Raw genomic sequence first — 24,249 nt, forward strand, 5'->3', positions numbered from 1 at the left:
ACTTTCTATAGTTTGTGGAGATTGCACAGGTTCTAAGGTATTAAGAGTGCTTGAGTCTGCTATGGAATTAGCTAGAGAATTTATTAGTTCTATTTCGGGGTTTTTGATTTAGGACAGAGCATGCTTTGAGCAAATAAAAAACTGGCAACAAAACTGAAATTTCATGAGTACAAAATGAGGATTATTTTTGAAGGGAAAATCTGTCTCATCAAAGCTTACATTGGTTGAAACATAAAGTCTACCATTTGGACTGAGACATTTATAACCTTTGTGTGATAAATCATAACCAACAAATATACATTTGGTTGTATGAAAATTAGATATGTGTTGGTTTTATGGTTTATCATAAGGATGACATGCAGATCAAAATGCTCTCAACATTTTATAATTTGGTGTTTTGTTAAACAACACCTTAAAACATGATCTACCATGTAAAAACAAAAGATACTTGCCTATTGATGAGGCAAATAGCAGTTTGAAAAGCACTGCACCAGTAGCTTGAAGGCATGTAGGCTTGGGGCAATAAAACTAGACCTAATTTTGCAGTGCCCCTGTTTTTTCTCTTAGTCTTACCATTTTGTTGGTGAATATGTCGACATGGATGCCTAAACACTATCTCATGATGTTGCAAATGTTTCATAAGTGGTCTAAACTCTCCTGCCCAATTGCTTTGCACTACTTTAATCTTCCTATCAATTGTCTTACAACCTGTTTGTGAAACTGCTGGAATACTTAACTAACCTTTGATTGAGACTCTAATGGAAACAACCAAGTAAACCTTGAAAAGTAGATTGATGATGCTTGCCATATTGGCAATCAATACAAAACTAATCTTTGTTTATATCAACAGCAGAAATGTCAACAAAGCTACACATTTTAAATAGAGTATAAGGGTGTCCTAATCGTTGTCCATCAAAGAAATATCTACTTTATTGGACTAAAAATTGATTTATTTAGGGTACCAAAATTGAAGGTATTTTGTTCTGAGGTTGATTACAACACAATGTTGACTAGGAAAGTGTAAAGAACCAGAAGATATAAGCTGAGACAATCCATCTTTCCTATCCATGACAAGCCAAACATGATCAAAGAATTCAATTATCACGCCATTATCCAACACAAGCTTTGATATACTCATGAGATTTTCATGAGTACCTGAATCTGCAGAACGTTTTGACTGTTGACAGCCTGCTCTTGTCTAGCCGATTAGCTTCCAACCTGCAATAATCCACTCACTCCATAGTTCACTAGTCGACAAACACAACTCCAATATATTTCACAGCCAAGACAGAAATGAGAATCAATGACAAACTCTTTTTATTGAATCAATGAGATAAAAACACATCTTTAACTAGGCAAGGTTTAGAAATTGAACTTGTGTGTGATAGGAAAGCATTCACCACTCCCCACTTGAAGTTGTTGTTCACTGCTGTAGAAAAATTTGAATGGCTATAGAATCAAGATACCAACTAGGATTATTGACTACTTTTGGTGTGGCTGTAAGAGCTTTGGTTGACATATTAGCATGGATTGCATTAGGTACAATTGAACTCTCTTCTTTACTAAATTGTTTTGATGACTTCTGAGTTGTATCTAAACTAGATGCTAGCTGTGAAAGACTAGGTCCAGAACTGCAAATGACTTGTCACTGAAATTGTTGAGAATTATTTGGTATTTGAGAAGCATATAAAGCAGTGTTTGTTGGATTATTTTTAGGGAAATCACCTAAAACTCCTTGAGTTGAGCTATTACTTGATTCTGCAAATTATTTGGAACTCCCCATATAGTTAATATCAAATTGATGGTTACATTACAAGGCTATATGCCCAACCTTCCCGCAAACTTGACTAATTTCTATTGCTTTTGTGGATTCTTTCCTCAACCTCTATAGTGATTAACCTATGGTGTCTCAAAACTATTGTTAAATGTCAACTGATTATGTTACCTAGATTGTTCTTGACAAGAGTGATCAATTTAATAAGTATTCTTAGCACCATCAGTTACCTTATTACTTTGTCTACACCAAGATTATTGACCAAAAGTTCTAACCTGATTAGCCATTTGAATTGAATTACCGTGCAACCCAAATGGCAACACAATAGTCTTATTTAGCCTTTGCTCATACCTTTGCAAAGTAAACTTTGCGTCTTTCAATGAGATGCTATCACTAAGATTGTGTAGCTTAGAAGTTATATGTACTATAGCTAGATCAAACTTAGCTCCTAAGCCATCTAAGGCAATAAACTTTACCTTTGTCATGGTTTGACCACATTTAGAGCGTATGCAATTTCTTTCATTTTCTCAACCATTTACATCCATTATACCTTTCTTAAAGGTTTGCAAAGAATTCTTCAAATGCACTATTCTTGCTCTAGATTTAGTCACAAACTAAATTTCTATAGTCCAGACATCATTAGCAATCAAGCATCTAGACATGTGATTGAACATAGATTTTGAAATCGAAGATAATAACCAACTTAGCAACAATTTATCAAATTGTTTCCACAAAGTTTACTATTTGGATGTTTAAGTATACTGGTTCCAAAATCGTTTTTCATTATAACAAAAGGAGCAGGACAAGGAGATACACTTGTCAAATGATTTTCTAGCTCATGAGCTCTTATTGTAAACAACATTTGAGCACGCTGGTAGTGATAGTTGTCCTTTGTTAATTTGTGGATTAATCACTTGTAAGTTTGACGTAGTGAAAAACTGTGAAACAAAACAAATAAAAGGATAACATCTAATGTTACATTCATTTGATAGACCAGGAATACCAAATCTACTGAGAAATTTGTCATTTCAGGTTAGACTGTGGGTCTGATACTATGAAAATACTAAGAATGGAGATTTGGAAAACCTAGAACTAGAATTGAAGCAATGAAAAATGAAAAATATTTAAAATGCTTATCTTCATTCCTCAAATACAAATGAATTTTTTAACTGTTTATATATACACAAAAACAAATCCAGCCCAACAATCTTAACTGACTAAAAAATCTCAACCTTTAAAAAAATAACTGTGAGAGGTTGCACATTTCACACTTTAGATCACCGGATTTTTCCAAAAGAGAATTTGAGGTGAACAACTTTCATTTTGGAAGATGAAACACTCTGTAGTTGCAATCCTTTCAGAGTAGCCACAACAACCTGTTTTATGTTGATGACAAGGTTTGTTTGGAAACAATGCACATATCACTTAAACACTTCTCAGCTTTTGTTAGCTTACCGTTATACATTTTTGGGCTATCTCTGTTAAGCATCAATTTAAGAAGAATAATGGCAGCAACTCATTCTGTTCTTTCATTTCGAAAACACACAACCACTTCACCTCTTTCGGCTTTGTTAAACTGGTTTCAGTAAGAAATCATTCTTCTCAGTATTTTATATCAAAGTAAACATTATAGAAATAGGAAACTCAAAGAGTAATAGTTATTTAACACAACAATTGATAAATGAAATAAAACAAATACATAATATGAAAAAGCATAAAACATATTCAAAGATTTAAGGTAATTAATACTTTATAGCTCACAACTTACTGTGATAATTTTTTTAGGAGTTTTTGATTTTTAGCAACGATGATTTTTGGAATAGTAGTTGTGATTTTCAAACCTTTGGGTTTTTGAGATTGGTTGATCTTTGGTGTAGACTTCTCCATTGGTAGAGTATTTTTGTTTCCTAGGATAAATCAAACAAGAAGGATAGAGTTGGTAATTTTCAACAAAATCCGTGAACTCGACATGACACAACATGAAAAAACCCTCATTAAGGTTGAGCTTTTTTGACACGAAATTTAATTCAGGTCAACCATATACGACTTAAAACTTTATTAGATAGTGTTAAGGTTAACTTAGGACCAAATGGTGAGGCATTGTAAAAAAACTAAACCCTAAATTACTTAGTGCAATGGTTGTGAGTTCAATTACTATGCTGTAGGGTTTACTTGTTTGGTGAAGTCGGGTAAGGTTCTTTGGTTATGAAAAGAAAAACCAAGTAACCCGAACTGACTTGAGTGTTTAGAGAAATATTACTGTAGTACAATTTATTATGGGCAAATTCAAAAAATGTTGAAGGACAAATATCAATTGCAATTGAAATCCTTACATATTGTATATTGTTGTATCTCCGTATAGTTGTAATTACTCTTATTATTCTAAATTTTTATTTAAAATTTTATTTTATTTTTCAATAGTAAGAATGAGATTTGGTTGTTAAGATTATTAATTTGTTTTAAACGTTTTGTTATGTAATTTTTTAGATAATTTGTAAACAAGATAAAACGTCATGTTGTATGTTTTGTTAATGGTAGTTTGAGTTAATTTAGTGAAGAAATTAAAACGTTAAAAATGTATAAGAAAGTGGAAATAGTAGACAATTTTGGGTTAATTCGAGTTGTGTTAGGGTTTAGACTGAGTTTAGGATTGAAAAATTTTGATACGATTCTAATTCAAATTGAGTTAGGATAAACCCAAATTGATGTGGCATGAACACGATTTGATGAAATGAATGCCAGTCTAAAGTAAGATAATTCATACTTTACATTGGGACAACTAAAATAAACTAAGAGAATTTGATCTTGCTAAGGAACTGCAAAATTATAGTGGAGTTAAAATACTAGCGATGAAAACTGAATTGCATTATTCATGGAGGGACAAAATACCAGTAATGTTATAGTTAGGAATCTAGGTAGGGAGCTACTTGATATTGGATGCACTTTCTCAATTTATAATAAATTAAGCCAAATAGTTGAGGATCCCTCAATTAGACTTGGGATGGTTGTTAGTTGTTAATGTCATTGACATTTTGGCGAGATTTAGGAGTGCTAATTAGTTGCTTAAAATACTGTAACAATTTGGTTGAGCTGGTGGTGGTTTGTAATTTTCTATTGTGTTGTAACTCATAGTTGATTTGTACATTTCTTTGAAATTTATGCTTTCCTTTGCAGGTTCTTCGTTTTTTCGTGATGACACCAGGTTGCGTGCTCTTCGATTCCTTGACCACATGCTTGTAAGCTTTTGTATTTGAGCTTGCTAACACATGTTTATGAGATATTATTAGGATTAGATAATATTAATTATTAGGATAAAATAGTTGATTAAGATTAGGATTTGAATTTGACTAGTAGGAAAATGATCTTAATGGGGAAATTAATATCAATTAGTAAGTTAATATTTATTAAATAATGTATATATAAATTAGGAAGTTATATTAGATTTTAATTAATAAGATAATATGTGATTTAGGTAATAGTTTATTGATTTGAATAATATTTGATAATTGAATGATAAAAATTGGGATGAGATTAGATTATTATAAAGAAGGGGTTGGATGGAAGAAAGGAAGAGGGGATTATTGTTATTTGGGGTTTTTTGGGCGGTATTATTTGTTTTGGAAAGAGTTGACGTTCTTGTTTCCAACCATATTTAATTTCAATATTAATAATATTTAAGCTAGGTCCCAAACAATCGGTATCATAGCATTGCGATTATAAGGATGAGGAGGTTAGGCATCATACAAAATGAGAGCTAAAGATTGAGGAAGATCCAACAACTAATAGAACTAGAATCTCAAGTAATGACGGAAAATGGAATTTGTCTCCATTGTGAAAGCAAAGTGGAATCGACTTAAGACAGTAAACACTGGTCATGATATGTCCTATTGGTGGATGAAGATGGATACGATGACGACACCATCTTTATTGCATATGACGAGCGTCGAGAGAAGAAAGAAACCGATACAATTGAGATGATAGATTTTGACAAACAGTTGGCTAGTTCCAACGAAGTTAGTAAGTTTATGATGGATCAAGAAAGGAAATCGACAAAATCCGGGGTTTAGTTGGTCAAACATAGTGACCAAAAGGGAGAATTGGCAAATTTGAGTTCATCGAGTTTCAACAATCAGAATCTTTTTGTTTCCTTGGTGATTTGATTTAGTTGGTGATGGAGACAAAATAAGTAATGAACAAAGAAGAAAACGTAAAATCAAAAAAAAAATAAAGAAAATGAGACATTGACGAAGATGCATCAAGGGTTGACTTGTGGCAACTAGAACAATGATAAAATGGGAGGATTTTTGTTCAAATTGGGTAGGAGAAAATGTAAAGATGAAAAAAAAAAAAACCCAAAATGGGTGCAGGTGTGTAAAAAAAAAACAAAAGAAATAGAAAAACAGCAAAAAATAAAAATTTTCAATTTTCCCACCGTCAAGACAAGGTGATTTTCAAAGTGGCATGTAATGTTAAGATTAGATAATAATAATTATTCGGTTAAAATATTTGACTAGGATTGGGATTTGAATTTGACCATTAGGATGATGTTAATTAGGAAATTAATATTAATTAGCAAGTTAATATCAATTAAATAACTTATAAATAAATTAGTAAGATTATATTACATTTTAATTAATAAGATAATATTTGATTGATTTGAATAATATTTGGTAATTGAATGATAAGGATTGGGATGAGATTAGATTATTATAAGGAGGGTTTGGATGGAAGAAAGGGGGAGGCGATTATTGCTATTAGGGGTGTTTTAGGCAGCTTTTAGTTGATTGGGAAGAATGACACCTCTATCTGTCTTAGGAGGAGTTAATTCCACTTGTTGCCAACAGAATTTAATTTTACTATTAATATTTGAGCTAGGTCCCTAACAAATATACTATTTTTGTTGCTGTGTTTGACAAATGAAAAAAATTATAGAGTTCTATAGAAAGTATGCCCCTCGGAGTCAACTTTTGTTTATTTAATTCATTTTTTTTTTTTTTTTTTTTGCAGGGAAGAGATAACGTGCAGAAATCTGAATTTTTAAAAGCATTATCAGATATGTGGAAAGATTTTGATTCTCGTGTTCTACGATATAAGGTTTGAATCTTCTTGTGTCACAATTTGCTTGTTTCTTTACTTGGTTTTGATAGTTTTTCCCTGTTTTTGGTAACCTGACTTGAAGTTGAAGTCTATCAATTTAGTTGTATGTTTTAAAATGAAGCCTCATAATCAATCATATTTGAGTTGAGCTCATTTTTGTTTGCTGAGCCACTGGACCATTCAGGCCTTTATTTTCAACAATCATGATGCCCGAAAACTTTCCTAAACAAGATTTTTGTGCAGGTTCTACCACCACTTTGTGCAGAACTTCGCAATGTAGTGATGCAACCATTGATTCTGCCCATGGTTCTCACGATAGCAGAGTCTCAGGTGCTTGTTCTTTGATACTTGTGAACAATATCTAACGTTGGCATGCTTATTTAATATATTTTTCATGGTTGTTAATCAGAATTTTAAATCCTTGCATGTCATTCAAATAGGCATGTAAAGTTATCAAATTTTATCTATTTGGACTAGTTATTGAAAGGAGGTTGGGGTGGTGTTGAGCTTGTAGTAGATGTCTCATTTCTTCCAACATTTTGTATCTTTCTTTTCTTTGTTTTCTACCTATGAGACCAGAATGATACGAACCTTAGGAGAACCACACCTTAAAAGCTAGCTATTGAGATGGAATAGTTCAAGACTATATAAACCCTACACTAGTTGCTTATACTTTCTAATATGGGATCCAAGTCCCATACCTTACACTTGGGATCTTAACATACCACTATGCTTCGCAGCTCTAGCGCCCTTGCTGGTTGGCTGTGAGCTAACTCCCTGTTAGCCCCGGGCGAACATTGCAATGCCAGTATCACCACCTACACTGTATGATTGTAATTGGGAGACATGGTGATAACTTTGATACCAAATGATACGTATCTTGGGAAAATCACACTTCAAAAGTTAGCCATTGAGATGGGAGAACTCAAGGGTGTATAAATCCCACACTAGTTGCCCATACTTTCTAATGTGGGATTCAAGTCCCATACCTTACACCTGGGATCCTAACAAATTCTATATTAAATAGCCTTTTCAATTAGTGTTGACAATGGAAGATTCTTTTTCTCCTGTTGCTTTTGGCTTTTTTGAATTGCTTTTCTATGTAAAATTGTTTATTGTGGCTTTGCAATAGTACATTAATGGTGTGAGTTGAATGTCCTTTATATGTGGAGTATCCTTTGATGAGTCGAATGTAGAATCTTGTGGAGCTTGTTTTATTGGCTTTCCAACAATTTTCTCTGATTTGCGTTTTTATATCTTGGTTTGACTTGAAGCTACTGTTCAAGTTTTTGTAAGTTTGATAGTTTGATGTGAACTCAATGTAGAGGAATTGTTGAGTTAACATGTCATAATGAATTTATCTTGTATTATTACTAGCATTATTGTGTTATTTAATTTAGAATTTCTGACAACTTATTGTAGGATAAAAATGATTTCGAGCTAATAACTCTACCTGCTCTTTTACCTGTCCTGACTACTGCTGCTGGTGAGACACTTTTGCTACTTGTGAAACAGCTAGAGCTTATTAGCAACAAGGTATGCCAATCCATATTTATGTTGTAGAGTAGAGGATGCAATTTTTATTCGGTAATTTATTTTAAATTTCAGGATGTGGTTGTTTCCATCATTTAAAAATTTAATTTTTAGTGTATATTCCTTGATGGCTTCAATAAATTAATTAGTAGAAGTGGAAGTGGAAGTGGTTTGACGACATTGTAATCTACAAATGAGAAAAAGTTATTCATGATTTTAATTTGGATGCAAGTATGACGAAAGTTTTGATACTATTTTTATAATTGGATCCATATATTAATGCCATTATTGTTCATCCAAAAGTTAATAACAAAAGTTGGGTCCAACTTTCTTGTTACATTATTGAGAGTATATTGTCACAGGCTAAAATTTTCGATTTGCTTGTGCAACATCACTGATACTGCCTTCTCGAGGGTCAGCTTTGCATGTGTTCACATTATGACTTAGGGTCATCAGTTTCTTTTTGCCTTTGACTCATCAGGAGAGTAGCTTCAACTCCATAACCTGGTTAAACTTGTCGCCAAAAGTTGGCTCCAACCTTGCGAGCCTTGCATTCATGTCTACAATGGTGTCTTGTGATTTATCCTTATACTACTTTCTGGTTTTAAGTGCCTTCCTTTTCCTCTCTTGGCCTTTGAGCATGGTAATCTCCTTAGAACTCGACATCTTCAAATGAGCGACTCTTAATACCACTTGTCACGGGCTAAAATTTCTGACCTACCCGTGTTGCATCCCTGATACTGCCTTCTCAAGGATCAACCTTACATGTGCCCCACATTATGACTTAGGTTCATTGGTTTTATTCTGCCTTGGACTCATCAGGAAAGAGCTTTCTGAAGATAGCCATCCTAGGTTGCATTGGCTAATGATTGTATGTGCAAGTTGGTTGAAATAGACAAGGTTGCTACTATATTGGGCTAACCCAACATATGGGTTGAACTTGGCTTCTAGATGCATTGTTGGAAATTGGCCTAAAGGTTGGAATAGGTTGACAAACTTCCCTTGGACTGGTGCGCAAATAGCAGGCTATGACACTCTCCCTTGGTCAATTTGTGATGCCTTCATTGTGTTGCCGCAGACTTTGATAGAATTCTTTGATCTTGGTGCTAAATTGCCATAAGTCGAGTTCCCAACTAACCTCAGCGTCTAACTGTCCCTTCCGTTTTATCAGGAATTCTCAATGCCCTGGGTGTTTTCCTTTAATTAACACAAATCGGTGCTTCAGGATTTCATCTACCTCCCGTACATGAGAAGCAGTGATTGTTGTAGGTGTTATACTTGACTCACCTTGGTTGGGATCTTGTTTGTCGGCATAGATTGACTTTAAATAGCCTACATGAAAGTTCTACTGTGGAGCGGTGACCGTTGGAGGAAGCTTTAAACATGATAGGAGTTTTACCTTGTAAGCATTCTTGCCGAGTCTCCTTTCAATTCGAAATGGGTTGACTAGATGAGGAAAAAGTTCTACTATCACTTGATCACCTTCTTCAAACTCACGAGCCCTTCTCTTTTTTGTCTCCCCATTTCTTCATCCTCTTGGTTGCTCTTGTCAAGTATAATCTTGCTAATTGTCTTCTCTTGCCATCTCTTGACAAACTGAAAGATTGTTGGAATCCTTCCCACATAGGAGGCAGCCATGGTTTGTGGCGTCCAAGGCTGCTGTCTCGTAGTGAGCTCAAATGGGTTGGAGTAGGCTTTTAGTAACAAGTTTGACCAAGTTGGGGAGCTGTTTGAGTGCTCCAAGAAGCTTGAAGGTAACCAAGAAGAGCTACACGAAAAGACACAAGTCGCATTGAATGTCGTAGTTGAATCACGTCTAAGCCAAGGTAACTGGTTGAGAGATTCTCTTTTTGTTGATGTTAATTCTCTATGTAATGAGGTTGCGGCTCTACGAGAACAAGTTGTTGCAATCAGAGTTGGGAGAGGTTCAAAATGATTGGGCACTTTGCAAAATGGTGGTGACACGGGGTCAAATTAACTGTTGCTCTAACCACAACCAAACTTTCCAAAGCCAATGTGCTAAAGCCAAAGACATGCAAGGGGATAAAAGTATGCATAAATTGGTTCAAGTTGTAAAATTAGACTAAATTGCTTAAAAATTACAGTTTCATTTAATTTAGTTTGTAAAGTAGTTTGGTTTGATTTGGATTGATAAATTTTTGAAAAACAGTTTTTAGTTCGGGTATATATATATATATTTTGCCATATATGTATATAAAACTATATATGGCAAAATTTTTAAATAAACAATTAGGTGTACAATTTGTTATTTTCATATTTATTTTGTTATTTTCTTTACATGTATATTTTATATATATATACACTTTATATTTATTTTACATATTTATATTATGTTCATAGAAAACTATAATACAATTAATTTTATTAAATAATATATATTTAGAAGTGAATGATTTTAATAGGTTCAAACTGTATTTCAAACCATATAATCGTATCTTTTCAATTTAATTTGAAAATTAAAATGGTTTGGTTCGAACAATTTTCAAGTCGTTTTTTTTAGTTTAATTTAAAAAAATTTTTAAATTGTACTAAGCCGAACTATGCACACCCTTACAAAGGGACAAGGAATGTAAAAGAGATTGGTAATTTCTTGTGGAGCATGAAACAACTTTTCCGAGTTGGTGGTGTTAAGGATGACACCAACAAAACTGACCATGCTACTCTACCTAAAAGACAACGCCATGGTCTGGTGGTGTAGGAGACACGAGAAAATAATGCAGGGCAATAGCAACATGGAAACCTAGGATGAGTTCAAGTGCAAACTCAAACATCAATTTTACCTCAAAAATATGGAGCTTGAAACCAAGGCAAAACTTTGATGCCTCACGCACTGCGGTAGTGAGAGAGATTATGTCATAATTTTTTGAACTCCTACTGGAGATTTTAAACATTTTTGACAGTGAGGCACTATTTTCCTTCATGGACGGATTGCAACCATGAGCTAAAATAGAAATCCAGTGAAAGGGAGCTGAAGACCTTAACACTGAATTTTTCATTGCCGCTCGCACTCAATGAAGTGCTATTGATACAGACTTGGAGCTTTTTGCAATAGAAAAATGCTTAAATTTGACTTTGTTGTTGCTTGGTTTTGTAGAATAAAGGTGTTGTGTAATTTTGGTTAGGTTTTGAGTTGCTAGTGAAAGCTTTATTTAAGGAACTATCGTTTCTTTCCGATCATTGGCCAAATTTCCTAAGCCATTGGAGTTAAAACCTAGAAAGGGGGAAAAGTGAATTTTTCAAAGTTTAATCATGTGGGGAAATATTATAAATTTTTAAAATTTTTAGAGTTTAAGGGTAAAAAGACGATTTTATTCGTATTTCTAATTGAAAATTTTAATATCAGTTAGCTCATGGGTGGGTATTTGGGTTTTTCATCTGCCATAGGTATGCTTTTAAGATTTGATTAGAACTTAGGTGGGAAATTGTTTTTTTCCTTTTTGGTAAATCAAATAGAGTTTTCAACTACTGTTTCTCCTCACAATCCAAATATAAACATTCAAACATGGACATTTAACAAGCTAAAGACATAACAAAATCATAAACATCCTCTAACATTTGAGAGGTTGGAAACTCTCCCACAATCTTCTTTTTTCCTCAAATTTCTTCACTGCTTCTTTCTGCCCATCTCTAGGTTTGTATTCTTCTCTTTTCTTGTAGAGATCCTATCATTCTTTCCACTTGCAAAATCCTTTTTCTAATCCTCTGTTGCCACTTCATCAAGTTTGTATATATTTATAGCCCCAGGTCCTATTGCATTAATGTTGTTGCAACTTCTTCTTTGTACACCTATTGGTTTGTTGTCTCCCAATTGTCTCTTGCTCACTGCTGCCATCTGTCACCAATTTTGATTTGCCATGTGTTATCAAATCATTATCTTCCCTTTCTTCCTTGTGTATACCTTGGCCTTAACATTACCTCGCTTATCTAAGGGCATCTTATCCTTAAGGTGTAGGTGTGAAAGTAGTTATTTGAGGTTCTCCAATTTAACGCATCTTGATCTGTGAATTGTTAGTTGACCTTAGCCAAATTAGAGTTCCTTGGATAATTCACCATGAGTATTGTTAACTTCATCAAACTTGTCTCTGAGCCTAGAATTTGTTATCTTTGGCTTCTACTAGAGACCCTTCCAAAACTCTTTTTTCTTCATTGATTGAGTCAGTATCAACTATAACATCTTGTTCATAAAGATTGTTTCCATTTCTATTAGAGTCCAAGATTAATGATCGAGGAAAATCCAACTTTTTAAGATCTGGCCGAGGCGTAAGCAGCAATCATAGAAGCTGCGGCAGCTATTGTTAGTGATTGAAAAATCTTGGGGCGTTAGATGTCCCTTGGTTTGAGTTGTGAAATGAATACCACATTATTATATTTATCGTTGTAACCACCAAAGGCAATAAGGTGCTTCACTCCATCAAATACTATTGTGCAAACAGTGAGACCCTTGCTAGCAAGTGGATCCTTTTCCTTAACACTTGTCAAGACTTTTCAAGCTAGCTTAGACATATCCAACACAACAGTTTTAGGGCAACCGCTGCGGTTATCTCCTCTACCAATAATGAACCTATCATCACTAATTGCTATACTGGCATGACCTGTCTTAGGAATTACATGAAGATCACCTTGTAATTGTGGTTAAGACCACTCATTAGTTTCCAAGTCCAATACATGAAGATCATTGGAGAATATTAAATTCATCAAGGCTAATTGATTGCATTGTATCAATGACAAATCTCATGAATTCATGAGCATCCTCTTGTTTTTCATAACCAAGATTACCGCCAATGTTTGGTAATCATGAGAAGATACTCATTGGTGAAAAGGGATGCTAACTCTAGCTTGGTTTTACTCTAGCTTGGTTTTTCTACAATTGCTTGAAGTTCACATTGGATGCTCCAATCATGATTCCTCAGTAGCATTTTGTCAAATCTTATAAAGGTGATCAATCTATTCCGATTCAGCATATATTCTAATTAAGTCATTTACAATATGAACATCATCTCGAAAATCTATTTGCCAAATGTAATTATGAACCATTGACAACCCTTTTAATGATTTTAATACCATACATTTGTTAACCCTCTCATCACACCGAATGCGGTTGTCATGTTTCAGTTTGGATCCGAATTTAGAGTTAGTATTTGACTGAAAACCATTTTTGTCCAAGGAAGTTGAATTGTTGCTTCCCATCTTTAAGCTTGGTATCGACGATGATGTGGATGTATTTATTGGTCTGTTGAATTCAATAGAATTGAACTCAATTGGGTTGGTTGGTTTGGACTGAACTAGTTTGAGTTAAAGATTAGTGAGCTTGTGTTTTAGTAGGAATGGCTTAACAGGCTAGAATGACAATTATAGATGTTTGGGTTTGAAGGATTTGCATTTGGGTTTAACTTGAGATTTAATAAGAAAATTTGAAGTTGGGTTAAGAGCTGTGTGATAATTGGATTGTTGAACATTGGGTCATCCCATTTCGGTTTTGGGTCAAGCCTAATTAGGGTTAGTTTTGAGTGGAATAAAATGTGTGTTAGATTGAAATAATTAAATGTAAGTGTCAATGGATTTTGGATTGAGTATTGGGCTAGGTTTAATAGTAATGGATTTGGGTTTGGGTTGGGACCTAGGAATTGGGTTGAGTGGAGATGGGTAAAGGTTGGGTTTGGGTTGAATAAATGCGCTGTTGTGTCAGGTTAGGCTAAACAAATTTCTTCTTCTTTTTCAACCACCACAGGCGCTTCCTCTTTCCTTTTTTTTTGTTGTTTATTAATCATTGTAATAGATTGCATCTCCAATGATCTCTTCTTTGCTCCTTTTTGGTTTTCATTTTCTTTAGCCTACATTGCTCGTTCTCTCAAAGTCTTCTGTTGAAGTTGATCTCTTGATAAACTCACGAATCATGACAGTTGGAACTCGTTGGAATCTACCATTTTTTCTCTTCGATGGACTTTTTCCATTGATGGGTCTTCAGGTAATGTCGGACTTCCCTTCAAGATACCAATATCACCAAACTCAGCTTTTTTCCCTCAGTGTCATCTTTGAATATGATTAAAATCTACTTATCATCTGGTTTATCTTCTTCCACCATGAGAATGACCCATGACTTGCGTTTACAGTTATGGTTCGATTCTTCTTTACCGTTACAGTGCGGACAAATTCTGTTTGCCTTTAGATTTTGGAATTTTCCACTGTGTTGGTCATTGGATGATCCATCATTGTCCACTGTCTTTGATGATGTCAACTTTTTCCATCCTCAAAATCGGAGTTTTGATACTAATTGATACAGACCTGAAGATTTCTCTAATAGGAAGATGTTGAAATTTGGCTCTATTGCTACTTGGTTTTGTAGAATAAGGGTGTTGTGTAATTTTGGCTAGGTTTTGAGTTACTAGGGAAAGTTGAATTTGCGAAACTATTTGATTAAGTATGTTGCAATTTGATTCAAGAGCAATGTAAAACAAAAATTACTTGTATTAATGGAATTTTTAGTAAATCAAATAGAGTTCTCAACTGCTTTTTCTCCACACAAATCTACACGTAAACATTCAAACATAGACATTTAACAAGCTAAGGACATAACAAAATCATAAACATTCTCTAGCATTTGAGAGGTTGGAAACTCTCCCATAATCGTTTTTTTTCCTCAAATTTCTTCACTACCTTCCTTTTACCCATCTTTAGGTTTATATTCTTCTCCCTTCTTGCAGAGGTCCTGTCATTCTTTCCACTTGCAAAATCTTTTTGCCGATCGTCTGTTGCCACTTCATCAAGTCTGCATATGTTTATGGTCCCCAAGTCTTGTTGTGTTAATGTTGTTGCAACTTCTTTTCTATACACTAGTTGGTTTGTTGACTTTCCTTCAGTTTGTTGTCTCCCAATTGTCTCTTGCGCACTGTTGCCATCTGTCACCAATTTTGCTTTGCCATTTGTCACCAAATTCATCCTCTTCCCTTTCTTCCTTGTGTATACCTTGGCCTACCTTAATAGCTACTAGCCTAGGCCATCTCATCCATGCAACTAACAAAAGGCTTCAAGAAAGTGCAACCAACCTTCATAGCAGCATTGAAAGACAAACTGCATGATAAACTAATCGACTTGCCCGAAGAAATCAAAGACACCCTTGAAGAGTTCAAGGACATAATGCCATCAAAACTGCTAAAGAAGCTGCTGTCAAAGCGGGAGGTGGATCACCATATAGATTTGGAGTCGAGAACCAAGCCATCTGCCATTGTGCCATATCCAATGGCTGGCCAAATTAGCAGAGTTGAGGAGACAACTTAAGGATCTGCTGGATGCGGGTTTATTCAACTGTTGGAAGTCCCATATGGAGCACTGGTATTGTTCTAGAAAAAGCATGATGGTTCGCTCGGGCTATGCATTGACTACTGGGCATTCAACTGCATCATAGTAAAGAATAAGTATTTAATCCCTCTTATTGCCAACCTCTTTGATCAGCTGGGAGATGCTCAATGGTTCATGAAGTTAGACTTGCAATCAGGATACTATTAACTCAGAATTATCAAAGAGGACGTGTCCAAGATGACTTGTGCCTTGCAATATGGATTGGGATGCCGTTTGGCTTGGCCAACGCCCCATCAAACTTCCAAACTTTAATGAACAAGCTATTCCAACCTTTCCTTGATTGCTTCATCGTGGTTTATTGGGATGATATCGTAATGTATAGCAAGACTTTTCCAGAGCACATCCAACACCTACAACAAGTTTTTCAATTGTTAAGGGACAACCAGCTTTACGTAAAGGGGAAATGTGATTTTGTGCATAGGATGTGAGTTTTCCGGGCCATATTGTTAGGTGCGGGACATTGTGCATGGATGGAGCCAGGGTGCATGTCATTTAATACTAGACAACACCAAAGACCATCCTTGAGCTGAGATCATTTCTAGGCCTCGTGAACTATTATCGAAAGTTCATCAAGAGCTACATAGGCATAACAACACCATTCTGCTAGGTATCTGATGTCGAATATCTGGTAAGCAGCTCGGGCTGGCTTCGATGCGGGTATTTGGCTGTAACAACAATCGGACTATAATGGATACGAGAACAATGTAACCATGAATGCTGTATGAAATAGTGTAATGAACAAAAGACAAATTGATGTTTCAGAATGTATCCTTGATATTGAGATAAAATAACAGCCAACGAAATCACAAGTGCTCTGTTTCTCTTACAACCAGTTTAACAATAAAGATAGAAAATCAAGAAACTAAATACTAAAGAAACTCAAGCTCTGGACTGAAGGAACTCCAGCTCAGGCCTCCATCACCAGCATTCGAGAGGCTGGGCTCTCCTCCCCCTCCTCTTCCCCTACCTCCTTTCTTTTATCTTGTATTCTAACTGCCTCTGCCTTTTCCCCAGCTGCCACCTCAGTATTGCCAGTCATAGTGGTCCCCAATTGTGGTTGTTTGCAAATTGGTATTCCTTGTTTTTCTGTTGCTTGTTTCTCCTCTGAAATTCTGCCACGTGCCAATTCTTCTGCGTCTCTCTTCTTCCTCTTTTTCCTTACATAAACTCTCTCCCTAACACATTCACTAACCATTGAAATAGAGCCGAATATAGGACTGGAGTGAGAAGTGTCAAGGTCATTCCAAGCACTGAAGCGGGTAGTGACAGGAGGACCTATTCTCATGCTCCCAAACCATTCTAAGACATTTACGGTACATACTGATGCTTTTGACTTTGCTATAAGGGGTGTTTTGATGTAGGAGGGGCATCCTATAACATATGAAATCATAAACTTGAATGAGGCCGAATGCCACCATATAGTGCAAGACAAGGAGATGACAATCATGGTGCACTGTCTGGGAAAGCTTTTACAATATTTATACAACAAAAGAAGATCCTAATTAAGGATCAAATCTTAAGGTCAACTCTTGCTAAGAAAAGAATTAATCAATTAGGAAGATCCTAATTAAAGATCATATCTTGAGGTCAACTCTTAGGAGAGGAAAGAATCAATCAAACGAAGAAAAAACAAATAAGTTAACAAATCATTTTAAGATATACACAAATTTACATAATAAATAAATAGAGAAATTTTAGGGGTTTAACGAGAGCAATTGCAGAAATCTCCAACACATTCTCTCATTATTGTCTTCTTTACACTTCTTATTTTCATTTTGCCAGCATCTTTCTTTAATTTTCGAGTAGCAACCAAGGACGTTAGACTGACTTAGTGCAACCTGCTACTAAGTGCCCACACGACTGACGGGCAAAAACTTGACCTATGAGAATATACCTGCATTTCAGTTTCTCTATATTCTTGAACTTAATGTATTCCATTGTGGCAAAGATTTGGTTACTACATTTTAGGTCCAACAGAAGTCATTAAAATTTTGCTTTGCTAGGTAATTACTCCCTTTCCATGGATACAAAAGCTTGGTTATGATTATTGTAAGATGATTCAGTGAATTTGAATGAGGCACACATATTTCTTTTTTATATGTTTAGTCATTAACCAAAATACTAACTGATTGAAATTCCCATATGAGTATTATGCTGTATTTGAGATGACACACTTTTATCATTGAATGGTTTCTTATCTGTTTGTAAATTCTTTTACTGCAAGAATAAAGCATGAGTGTGACACTTTGTTATGTGGTTGTAGACAGGACAGGAGCAGCTAGTTTCACATTTATTGCCCTTGCTTGTTCGAGCTTATGATGATACCGATCCTCGCATACAAGAGGAAGTTTTGAGAAGATCTGTATCCCTTGCTAAGCAACTTGATATTCAGGTGACCACCAATTTGTCATCCTTATGGAAGTTCCTTTTATTGGGGGAAGGAGGAACTATCATGTGTCTTACAGAAGCTGTCCGGATTTTATTGCCCCTTAGTTGCTTGGGTGCCCCTGAGTGTGATAAAATCCAGACAACTTCTGTAAGATACATGATAATGATTAGACTTTAAGAGCTAACTGAAGCCCTGAAAGAAATCTTCTAAAATTTTCGTAACTGTTGTCATAAATGCTAATAAAAATAATTCTTGTAGAAATTATATTCTGAACCCTATAACAAACTTTCCAAATTTCATCTCTAAGAAGCACTAATCTTCATCTACTATTTTTCTTTTGCTGGCAACCATATGGAGAAACTACTGATGTATATATATATTTTTCGTATTCTCTTTTTTCTTTCTAGCTGGTGAAACAAGCAATTTTGCCCCGTGTACATGGCTTAGCTCTTAAAACAACTGTTGCTGCGGTATGTATTTCATTTATTTTATTTTAAATCTTTTTAGTAGTGCAATTATATGTGTTCTTTTCAGTTTGTTTTATTTTATGGATCAATTTTCCATATTGAAGAATCTTGTATAAACTGGTTATTGAAGGTTACACGAATATCATTTTTTGAGGATTGTAAGTTTTGCTTCTACTAATGCTACAATCAGATTGACCATTATACTGCTTGTGCATATCTTCAGCCATTGAGAAGTGGTGACACAGCTCATGTGGTTATTTTTGTCTGCATCTCAGTGAGAGCTTTGTGCTTATACATAATTCTGTTGACAATATCTTTTTGATTCTGTATGCATTTATGAAGTGTGATTGCAAAAATTCTTTAACAAGGACTAATAAAGTTACTGGATCTCTCCTGCCATTAGATAATTTAATTCTGTGTCTTGGTTTACTAGCGTATTTCAGTTTTGTTGAGGAACTCAGTTCTTAATAAGTTCATAGCTATTCTAATTTATATGTTCAATCAAATTGAGAAGCTGTTGTTTCTTATGCTGAGTGTTTTTCATAGCTGTCTTGTTTCTTTTTACCTTGGTTTATTTTGTGGGGCCACTTGTCCATTTTTTCTGTAATTTTGTTTCATATTATTGTTAAATTTCATTTTCTTTCTTATTGAGAAATAAGTTGATGTGATTCCAAATTGGAATGAAGTGAATTCAAGGTGAGTTGCAATTTTATAAATGTGAGGGTAAAATGTTCATGATTGGTTCTGATATGATGAAAAGCGATCAAGTATACTTAGAAAAATGTAATGTTACCAAGAACAATCCCCAAAGGATAGGACTTGGGTTTGAGACCCGCAAACACCATATCAAGATCAGACTTTTGAATTATGCAATGCAGTGGTTGTGCGGTTGGTTTATCTTACCTATGTGGAAGTCCCACATTGGAAAAATACACTCTTACAACTTTCTTTACCTCTATGAATTAAGACTCAAGTTTCAACCAACCTTCAAGTATTCAAAATCCCACACATAAGTCAGATTGATTCTAACTTATCTCACTCATTGTAAATAAGTTTACTTTCGTTTTAATTACAATTCAATTTCTTAATATGTTTTCTTTTAATAAAAACATAATTTTTAAAAATATATTTTTTGAACAAGTTTGAATGGAAAATAATTTTTGTTCATATTCATTGCTATAATGATACACGTATATATACAAATTAAGAATCCTATATTAGGAAAACAGAATATTTGTTTTCTTATGATTATGATCCTATAATCAAATCCTACTATATTTAAATCCCTATAATCTACTCCTATATGGTAATACATGATTTACATATTCTGTAACACTCCCTCAAACTGAGACATAAATATTAATCATGCCCAGCTTGTTACCATTATGATCAATTCGAACACCATTCACAGGCTTAGTAAAAATATCCCCCAGTTCTCCTGTCTTCATATGTTTTGTAAAATCAAATTTTGCTGAATTTATTTTGAACGAAATGACAATCAATTTCGATATGTTTTATTCGTTCATGAAACACAGGATTAGAAGCAATGTGAATAGTTGCTTGGTTATCACGCCACAATCGTGTTGGTAATGGAATTTGGAAACCAACTTCAATCAACAGTTGATATATCCATATTATTTCACACAGACTATCCTATAGCCCTGTATTCTAATTTTGCACTGGATCGGGATACCACTCTTTGTTTCTTACTCTTCCAAGATACCAATTCCCTCTAACAAACACACAGTAGTCAGTAGTAAATCTTCTATCTATATTAGAACCTGCCCAGTCTGCATGTGAGAAACATTCAGTATGTGTATGCCTATGATTCCCATATAGTATGCCATGTCTAAGGGCTCCCTTTAAATAGCATAGGATCTGTTCTAAAGTTATCCAATGATTGACTGTTGAAGAAGACATGAATTGACTTACAACACTAACAGAATATGCAATATCAGGACGAGTCACTGTAAGATAATTCAATTTTCTCACCAATCGTCTATATTTTGCAGGATCATCAAACAATTAACTATCTTTTATAAGTTGCAAATTAGAAATTATCGGAGCATTGCATAGTTTAGCTTCTTACTGTCTCAGTTAATAAGTCAAACACATATTGCCTTTGAGATAAGAAGATGCCTTTCTTGCTTCTCGTCACCTCAATCCCCAGAAAATATTTCAATACCCTAAATCTTTTGTTTGAAACTTGGTGTGAAGAAACAATTTAAGAGATTAAATTCTTATAGTGTCACTCCCAGTAATAACAATGTCATTAACATACACAACTAGAAAAATACTACTAGCTTCAGACTGTTTGTAAAAAACTGAGTGATCGCATTTGCTTTTTACCATACCAAACTTTTGAACTGCCTGACTAAATTTTCCAAACTAAGCATGAAGACTCTATTTCAAATCATACAAGGATTTACAAAGTCGATAAACCTTCCCATAATTCCCCCTGAGCAACAAACTCAGGTAGATGCTCCATATAAGCTTCTTCTTGAAGGTTACCATGTAAAAATGCATTTTTGATGTCCCGTTGATGTAACGGCCAATCATATGTAGCTACCATAGAGATGAATAAACGGATAGAAGTCAACTTAGTGATAGGGGAGAAAGTATCAGAGTAATCCACTCCATAAGTTTAGGCATATCCTTTAGCAACAAGACTTGCCTTCAGGCTAGCCACTAATCCATCAGGTTGAACCTTAACTACAAACATCCATTTGCATCCAATAGCTTTCTTTCCTATAGGTAGGTTTACCAAATCCCAAGTACCGTTAGCATTTAAAGCATTCATCTCTTTTACCCTGGCATCACGCTAATCAGGATGAGATAAGGGTTCTTGAATAGTTTTGGGAGTAGAAATATTGTCGAGAGAGGTAATAAATGAAGAAGTAGAAGAAGACAAGTGATCATAAGAAACAAAAGATGAAATAGGATAAATGCATTGGAGTTTACCTTTCCGGAGAGCAATAGAAAGATCAAGATCACTTGAGATTGGATCTATTGATAAAGAGACCGGTTCGGGACATGTATCCGAAGGTTGTTGACGTCTACTGGATCTACTGACAAAGAGACTGGTTCATATATGTATCCGAAGGTTGTTGACGTCTAGAATAAACTTGGGTAATAGGCAGCCTAGAAGGTCTAGAATCATCATGTGGAGAAACCTCTAAATAACCATTAGGATTAGGTGGAAACACTTCTGGTGAACTAGATGGTGTAACAGTGTAAACGAACAAATCATCATCCTTCCCCTGAACTGAATAGGTGGGGAAGGTGGAAAAGAAAAGAGTGGTTTCCAAAAAAGTAACATTAGCTAACACAAGATATTGATTAAGAGTAGGACAAAAACACTTATAACCTTTTTGAAGACGAGAGTACTTAAGAAATATGCATTTTAACGATTTTGGATCTAACTTTGTGACAAAGGGATGAATATCACGAACGAAATAGGTATTACCAAATATTCTAGGTTCAATAGGAAACAAAACTTTGTTTGAAAAAAAAAACACTATAAGGAGTTTGACTTTGAAGAATAGATGAAGGCATGCGATTAGTCAGAAAACGGGATGTGGAGACTACATTAGCCCAAAATTGTTTAGGAATGTGCATTTGGAATAAGAGAGCTTGAGCTGTCTAAAGGAGATGTCTATTTTTCCTTTCAACTACACCATTTTGAGATGGTGAGGCAGCACAAGATGATTGATGAAGCATACCATTTTGAACCATGTATGACTAGAAAGATTCAGAAAAATATTCCTTTACATTATCACTTCGTAACGTGTGTACAAAAATATTAAATTGTGTTTTTATTTCAGTATAAAAGACACAAAAATGAGAAGACACCTCAGAACGATTTTTCATTAAATAAAGCTAAGTCATACGAGAATAATCATCAACGAAAGTAATAAAATACTTAAATCTAGTCTTGGACACAACAGGACAAGGACCCCAAACATTAGAATGAACTAGTTTAAAAAGAAAACTAGCTCGTTTATTGACTCTAAAACCTGAAAACAAACGATGATGTTTGGCAAACTGACACAATTCATATTCTAATGAAGATACATGATGAAATTTAGGGCATAACATCTTTAAAAAAGGTAGAGAAAGATGTCCCAATCGATAATGTGCTTTGAATGGAGCTAAGACACTGGAACAAGTAATGGGTCTTGGTATTTTCATGTCAAGGATGTATAGAACCCTGAATTCATGTCTTTTACCAATTATCTGCTTCGTTGTAAGATCCTGAAATAGACAATGATCAGGGAAAAATGAGACACAACAATTAAGGGCACTAGTGAGCTTACTCACAGAAAGTGAATTGAAAGAAAATTTTGGTAAGCTTAGGACAGATGACAGAGAAATTAATGAAGTTGAATCAACAGTGTCAAAACCAAGAACATGTGATGTTGATCCATCTATTAAAGTAACACTAGAAGGAGATGCATGAGACTAGAAAGTAGAAAAGAGACTACGGTTACCTGCCATATGATCTGTGGCACCAGAATCAATAACCCATTCGGATGATGAGGAAACAAGACGTGTTTGGTTTACCTGACTTAGCAATAACAGTGATAGAAGTAGATGAAGACTTCAGTGATTCCTGGTACTGAGAGAATTTGGCAAATTCATTTGCAAAAATTATAATAGTATTTTTAGTTGTAGAATTGGTGGTTGCAATTTATGCTGATTGAGATTTTTGAGTCCGATTCTCCAATTTTCTACAAGTGCGCTTTGTATGTCTAGGCTCATGACAATAACAGCAGACACTCTCTTGAATCTTAACTCTGATTATCAACACCTCTTTCACGATTGCTAGGTCCTCCTGTATTATTATTTTTGTTCTATAAACGCCTTGTGTCGGATGCATTACTTCAACCAATAAGGGCACTATTATTCTAAAATGATGAGGTACTTTCTGTGCGAAGTGCCCTAGTAAATGTGTCATGCAACAATGAAATCTCAGGACTAGCAAGAATCTGAGACTTAGCAATCTCAAACTCAAGAGGGAGATTGGCTAGGAAACTCATAGTGGCCATATGTTCTTGAGCTTGTTGAACTTTCACATCTGGACTGAATTGTAACAACATATTGAGCTCTTCATAAGTTCTTCTAAAGTCCATAAAGTAAGAAGTAATCGTCCTGTCTTGTTTTTTTGCACGATAAAAGGCTTTGCACACCTCATATATACGAAAAATATTCTCTCTCCTAGAATCCAGGAAATCTAAATACTTTATCAATTCCTTAACCAATTCATAGTGATTAATTACGCTATTTACCTCACTTTCGATGGAATTTCATATCTGTAGAAATAATCGGACATCATCTCTTAGCCATGCCTATCTAGTACCACTGTAGGAGGGTAATCAATAAGATGATCATCTTTCTCAAGACTTAGCAGATAAAGTTGAATTGTCTTGCTCCATCCCAGATAATTAGAGCCATTAAGCTTTTGCTCCGTGATTTTTGACATAATAGGAACATATCCCCTATAATTATAGGTTTATTATCAACCATCATATGTATTCAAAACAAGAAGAAATCAAATCTAGTAAGAAAGTGTCTGGTCGAATGATTTTTGCATCAATAGAGGATGAAAATGA

General features: G+C 34.8%; 1 protein-coding gene across 1 annotated transcript in view; it reads left to right on the top strand.

Annotated features, from left to right (window-relative positions):
- The window catches only part of LOC123229975 (SCY1-like protein 2), a 41,370-nt gene that overhangs the window by 14,477 nt on the left and 2,644 nt on the right, over positions 1-24,249 (top strand). The window contains exons 6-11 of the mRNA XM_044656044.1: positions 4,949-5,010; positions 6,782-6,868; positions 7,115-7,201; positions 8,294-8,407; positions 18,045-18,173; positions 18,578-18,640. Of these exons, the coding sequence (XP_044511979.1) occupies positions 4,949-5,010; positions 6,782-6,868; positions 7,115-7,201; positions 8,294-8,407; positions 18,045-18,173; positions 18,578-18,640 (542 nt within the window). The remainder of the gene's footprint in view (positions 1-4,948; positions 5,011-6,781; positions 6,869-7,114; positions 7,202-8,293; positions 8,408-18,044; positions 18,174-18,577; positions 18,641-24,249) is intronic.

Source organism: Mangifera indica, chromosome 11 (assembly GCF_011075055.1).
Source record: "Mangifera indica cultivar Alphonso chromosome 11, CATAS_Mindica_2.1, whole genome shotgun sequence".
Lineage (NCBI taxonomy): Eukaryota > Viridiplantae > Streptophyta > Magnoliopsida > Sapindales > Anacardiaceae > Mangifera > Mangifera indica.